The 6,961-nt window shown below is 33.6% G+C and overlaps 1 protein-coding gene across 1 annotated transcript; it reads right to left on the bottom strand.

The window, feature by feature from the left end:
* Positions 1–2,046: 2,046 nt before the first annotated feature.
* LOC108195693 (desiccation-related protein At2g46140) lies at positions 2,047–4,756 on the bottom strand. The gene is made up of 2 exons (XM_017362668.2): positions 3,183–4,756; positions 2,047–2,289 (listed from the first exon to the last, which is right to left on the bottom strand). Exons 1-2 carry the CDS (start codon positions 4,128–4,130, stop codon positions 2,284–2,286), a joined length of 954 nt encoding a protein of 317 aa, XP_017218157.1. The 5' UTR covers positions 4,131–4,756; the 3' UTR covers positions 2,047–2,283.
* Positions 4,757–6,961: the final 2,205 nt, after the last annotated feature.

The raw sequence follows: 6,961 nt of genomic DNA, 5'->3' as shown, positions 1-6,961 counted from the left end.
ATTAGTGTCATATACAAAATATCATAAATAATATATATATAAGAAATATGTAAAACTTTCTTAATTTCAGCAGACAATTCTTCGAATCATCTAGTCATATTATTTAAAAAATATAATTTATTTATAATAATTTGAAATAACAAAAACATATTATTGTTACACTATAACAATCATATATAGATGTAATAAATTATATATATATATATATATATACTCCCTCCGTCCCATTTTAACTGCTTTTGACTTTTTTACACGTATTTTAAGATGTTAAAAAAATTACATCTAAACATGATTATTTTTTATAAAACTTATATCAAATAAAAGTTTAGAGTCTAAACTTTTATTTGATATAAGAATTGAAATTTTTTATTGAGTGTAGATATTATTTTTTTACATCTCAATATACGTGTTAAAAAGTCAAACATCAGTTAAAATGGGACAGAGGGAGTGTATATATATTACTCCCTCCGTCCCCCTGAGTAGTATACATTGGGGGACGGGGACGCGGCACGGACTTTAATGCTCCTCTAAAGTGTAGTTGTATAATTTATTTTTAAAATTTTATTTTTTTGAATTAAAGTTTAGATGTTATATTTTTATTCAAAAAAAGAAAATCTCAAAAATAAGTTACGGAACTATGTTTCACAAGAGCATTGAAATGCGTATCGAGCAGTTAAAAAGAAACGTATACAATTAAATGGGACAGAGGGAGTAACTTAATATTAAAGTGAACACCATCGAAAATCTTTTCGAATGTATAAAATATACATTGTGTTACTTGTGTTATTTCCAATATCGTATGGCATTTCCCATTTTCAAAGTTTTGCTTTTTTTTTTTTAACCGCCCGTCATATTTAATTTTAATTCAATCATTTAAATGGTACTTCGTATAACTTTGGTTTTTTCCTAACAAAAGCGTGAGGTGGAATACTGAGCACATGTAACACATGGATTTATTCTACCATGCGTTACGACGAGTGGTCAAATTTGTGACAACGTGCATGTTCATGACCAAAATATTTTCGATGGTCAATTATTTTCGCTTGTCATTTTTTAACTTCTTACCGCCCCTGTCCGAAACTCTCGTACTTTGCAGCCGCTACCTTCCAAGTGAGCAAGGTAAACCAATTTCGCTCCCTTCGGAAGTCGAACCAATGACAAGAGTCTCTTTTTTAATCAGTTGAACTTGAACCAACTCATGCGGGCATTTACAGCTCAATTTCTTCCCCCCCAATCTGCCACATACGGTGTTTACTACGTTTTGATATTTTCTTCTGAACAAACGTCAAAATTATCTCTCTCGCTTTTTAGTGGTGGAAGTAAATTCGATAAAGATACGTTCTTATGCTCTGAACAAGAATTGAAATTGCTAAAGAAGACTAGTTGATGATCCATTGGACGGGTGGATCTGGGATGATAAATAGTGTTCAATGAATACTGTGCATAATCAAATCCCAGAAGAGATTTGAGGTTGACCAGATCTGGTGGTTGTTTTGGCAGATTACATGTCCCCTGTCAAAACATGTTACGGATATTTCATCTTGTAATTATTTAATTAATGGCTTCAAAGTTCAAAGAACAACTATTTTTTCATTTGTAATTCTGCAAACAATCCTGAAAATTGTTGATTCTGGGAAAGTATATCATCCTGCTCATAATTTTTTGAAGAATGCTCCTCCTACGTTGTGCTCCCAAGTTTTTAAACGAAGAGGAGAGAAATTTTTAGAAGTGCTCCCGAGTTTTTCTGGGAGGAAGGGAAGAGAAGCGGGATAATTTTGATTTTTTTCTATCAAAAGGTTTCTCATCGATTTTGGAGAGATCGCAAAGGATCCTCACACATAGCATTTTCCATATTTTCATAAATCTTTCTTTAAGAATAAAATTTCTATCCTTCCAAACTAATGATTCGGAGCCCCTGCAAATTCTAATCAAACTTTTATATCACTTCTTTTCTCTTCTATATTTAAAAACTCGGGAGCATTAGAACATAAATCAGATTACTACTTGCCACCTTAACAAAATTATAAGCATCATGCTCACTCCTGATGTCAGATTGTCAGCACATGAATGTCTTGAATAAAAAAAGAAACCGCAAATGGCAATACATTTAACATCCCAGTACTCATCAAAAGATTAAAAAATTGTAATCCAAAACAAGGCTAGTTGACAAAATTTATAGTCTGGAAATAATGGCTCAAGTTCAAATTCTTGCAATTTTGCAAATATATCAAACCTTCATCAGCCACAGAAGACAAAGGCGACTGTCCCGAGACTGCAATCAGTTCAGTCCTGCATAGAAAAGAAACCAGAACGTTAAGTACAACCAAGATCCGGTGTATAGCATAATCAATATGATTGCACAAGTAGGAATGCTTGCTATATTGTTTGTAGGTTTTTGCTCTTGCTCTGTACCAGTGTAACCAGGTCTTTTTTAAGGTTATCCCATTAGCATAAAATTCATATTGATAATAAAAACATATGGAGGCCCTCTAGTTATTTTCATTCACATTTACCCTATATTCTCAAATAAATTTTCAAAAGTGCATAATAAGCCAAATTGCTCGATACCAAGTCCAGATATCAGAATAACTCCTATAATATACTGCATACACCCAAATCCTGATCAGCCTATCTATCCTAACACTATTTCTATTTTGATCTCATAATTTCGACTGTTCTTCAGTACTCCTGACCTCTGTCCCGTTTTTCTAGTACTACTATATAAACCCACCTTTTTATTCAGTCATGGTAAATATGCTATATGTTACCAAATATTTGTATTGTTTTTTAGAAAAATTTAAAAATTTAACATGTAATCTACCAGATAACTTAACACGGACAACCTTTTTGTGACAAAGAAACAAGGAAATGGGGATGGGACGGAGTGAGGGAGTATTCTAATTAACAAAGTACTGTATTCTCAAGGTGATAGTTACTGTCACCAAAGAATTGTCTGTCAGACGTAAAAAAGATGATACTAGGTTAAAGTTGTGCCCATGTACATAAGCACAAAGATTTATTGAACTGCATGCTCGCCAGTTTCTATGGTAAATAGTTTGAAATCTATGTTGTTTAGTCTTTAAGCAATTATTTAACTAAACTAGAACTTGCAACAATTACACAATTACAATAAAGGAGGATATAAGTATGGCTTAATAAGAAAAGCAGCAATTCAGGTGTACCTCATCATCATCATCTTGATCTTCATCATTGCATCCGTTTTCTTTGTTCTTTTTAAGGCGTGTGGTGCCACCCTCCCTGCTAATAGGTAACTTCATTGGTCCGAAGGGTGTGTCCACTTCAATGTTTCCTTTCATTGTGTAACCAGTACCCCTTCCCCTAATCATATCCCAGAGAGCTGATCCAAAATCCTTAGGCCTAAAGCTGATGGGAAGTTCAATGTAAGTTATACCACATGTATCGATCTTGGCAGATTTAGACAATTTTGCACCACCAACATTAATGTCACCCAACCAAACCTGATAGTCTAATGAATTCAGTGCCAAATCAAAATCGTTCTTGTTCTCCAGTTTCAAATGGATGTTTGCAACCGTTTCTTCCATCGAGAAGCTTTCAAATTTTATTTTCTCAACATCAATATCAGGTTTATATGGCACAGGGATCTCTCCACTTTTCTCCATTGGTAAAGTTAGCCTGCCAAAGACAGGCACATCCATAATGAGGTCAATCTTGACCTTGTAAGGAATTCTGTTTCCAGGATGTATGTCTCCATACGTACTCTTAATGTCATCGTAAATAAGACACACTGGGATCTTAATAGTCTCTGAACCATGTGAATGGATGGTTCCAGCATCAGGGATTAAGCCAGAAAGCAGTTTCCTTCCATCACTTTCAATCAAGTAGTTTATGTCAACAAGAGGGATTGGAATAGGATTTGGATTCTTCACAAGCACATCAACAACAATTTCAGCCATTTTAAGGTTCATTTTAGGGATATGAATCGCTACAAAATCTGCAGTTGGTTTCCCGAATCCTACTTTATCCTCCAACTTCTCTCCTATATCATGGATAAACCCCTTAATAGTCCCGAAGAATCCATTCTGTCCTTCTTTGTCTTCTTCAACCTTGACAGCCCTTTCAATTTTCACAGGCTCACCAGATGTAGACATATCTTACTGGAAACAAATTCGAGAGAATGAAAAACTGATATCAATTTAATGTGCATGTAATTATGTGATCTTATGAGCTGCAGACATCAATACCAAATAACTAAGCATTAAGTAAAAGGATTAGCTTAGCAGATACCCCCCTCTTCAACCGAAACCAAAAAAAAAAAAAAGAGTCCTGTACATAAGAATTTATCATCTCGTAGAATAAGAAACTGATATCAATTGCATGTGCATGTAATTATGTGATCTTATGAGCTGCAAACATTGATACTAAATAGCTATTCACTAGGCTTAGCCTAGCAGATACCTCTCTTCTTTTCGAGGAAACAAAAAAAAAAAAGTAATTAAAAGTTACGCCTTTTACTGTGATTGACCATTTCTGAAATAATAATGAAATCAGTAACAGTGATAATCGGATGCAGAAAGCATGAAGATACAATTTATATATACATAAAAAGGAAATGCACACTAAAGAAACTTGAAACTAATGAATTCAAAAATAATAAAAGATGATACATGTCAAATAAAGTGTGATCATAAAAATCATCAGTGGTTTAACAGCTCACAGCTTACCTCCAATGGTGAAAGCAGATTAAAAATGATCGAGTATCACGCTGATTAAAAATGCAGATTAAAGAATGGTTTAAGAAGAAAAAACAGCTGGAGATTGCCAAGATTTTTAACTTTTTTTTGCTAAATGCCAAATTTTATTGTTGCACGCCCGTATCTTTTATTCTATGTTCGAAAACTAGGTATATTCGTGTTTATGTCGGACCGGACCTCTGTTTTTTTATTCTTCATATGGAATTTTCAATTGTCAAAAAATAATAAAATATCTCGCTGTATCTTTTTAAACACCAATTTGGAAAATATAATTCACACAAATATAATACAAAATTCACGTATGAAAGAATTATCACCGTGAATTGCCGATTCTCGTTGAGATTTATTCTCATTTTCAAAAAAAAAAAAAAAAAAATTCACGTATGCTTTTTCCCATTTCTTTTTAGGGTCATGGTTGTCAGGGACATGCTATTTAACACACACTTCCAGAGACATCGGATCTATATTTCAAGGGTCTAGGTTAAAACTTCATTTTTTTAAGTATCCGTTATAATTTTCCGCGGATAGGACATTATAGCGGATACTTAAAAAAACAAATTTCAATCCAGACCCTTGAAATACAGATCTGATAGTAATGGAGCTGTGTTAGATAAAGCATTCTTGACAATCAGTTGTCAGGGACCAAAACCCTTCTTTTTATAGTATGGACCGGAGTTTATAAGTTAACAAGTATATCTAAAATCAGATGTAAAAAAGAGAATAGAAGCTATTTACGGTAAAGGTGTTTGTTTGTACATATTATACAAAAGTAAGGTTTTATTTGACTTTTCTTATATTTACATACTATATTACAGAATAAAATGTTTAAAAAATGTTTATTATCTTTTCTTTTTATATAACTCAATATTATTTACACAAATAGATTCATATCTATGTATTTTTTCTGAGATAATACATCTTTAATATATTTTACGTTTTTTGACAGCTAAATGAGAAATATGATCTCGCTTTTTAAGCATTAGATATATTAAAAAAAAATATTATAATCCTAATCACGGATATTTAATGGTCAAACAATTATGGCCGGCTAAAAGGTCCACAGCCATGACCGACACCCGAAAAAGAATGCAAAAAGTGTTTAATGAGGATTCTATATATGGACAACGTCAACCTTGAGAGTAAACATGGAGAGCCGAACAACCTTTAACAACGCATGGCGCTCGTGCTGGCCTTTTCGTTTGGAAATCAGACACTGATTCTCATATTGATGCTGACATTATTATATTGATGCTCCCTAATCATGGGCGGAGCAGGACCAAATACATAAAGGGACACCATAACCCTAATCACATAGTTCAGCTGGGGGCATTAATAATACATGTGAGACCCACAAAAATATAACTGTTATTTTAAAAGTTGCATGGCACGAGCCCCAGGTGTCCTTGTGGCACCGCCACTGCCTAATCCCTTGTGATTTCAATTTTCATAGTTCGAATAAGATCAAAATTTTTGACTTCTGACGGCTACCTAAATCAAGTTTTGGGGAATTCATCATCCTTCGCGTGTGCATTCTAATTGTCTTCACATCTCCTCTTTAGACAGTGTTCTCTTCAATGTATCAGCTTGCACATTGGAGAACCCTTATCTCTTATATTTCAATAAGAGCGACTTATGATTATTAGCACAGGACTGATCTGCTAAGTAGCAACAAGATGCACCATTTATTGTCTCTTTCTCTAAGACAAAATGTCACGTGAATCTCAACATTTATGTTGTTGAGGGATTCTCTTATGATATGCTACCTGATATATGTATAGACTGGGAAATTCCATGGATTAATGATATAGCTTTCTGTAAGATCGCAACATGGTAGTTGGTACTCATGCAGGACTTTTCTGAATGTTAAAATAGAATTTTATAAAAAGACGACGAAGGAAGAATACATTCTAGCAAAAGCGTGAAACGGAGATATTTACAAGTATAACTTGCAGCTTTGACTATGACGGCCAAATGAAAATGAAAAGATTTAATATATTGGTGAATGTGGAACTGCAAATGAACTGTATAATTATTTTCTTCTTGTCAGTTTCTTGCCAGTATGAAAATGAAGTCAGCAGCTGTTGATGCTGTTCTTGATTTTGATTTAGTGTCTGCTCTTTAAGTTTCTCTAGTTTTGGAGCTTATCCACATGAAAGCAGGAAGATTTTATGAGAAAAAGGTAAACTTACAGATAAAATTTATGTAAATTGGGTTTTCTCAGGGCCGAT

This window comes from Daucus carota, chromosome 7 (assembly GCF_001625215.2).
Source record: "Daucus carota subsp. sativus chromosome 7, DH1 v3.0, whole genome shotgun sequence".
In the NCBI taxonomy this organism is placed as follows: Eukaryota; Viridiplantae; Streptophyta; class Magnoliopsida; order Apiales; family Apiaceae; genus Daucus; species Daucus carota.
This window is presented reverse-complemented; position numbering and strand designations above follow the sequence as displayed.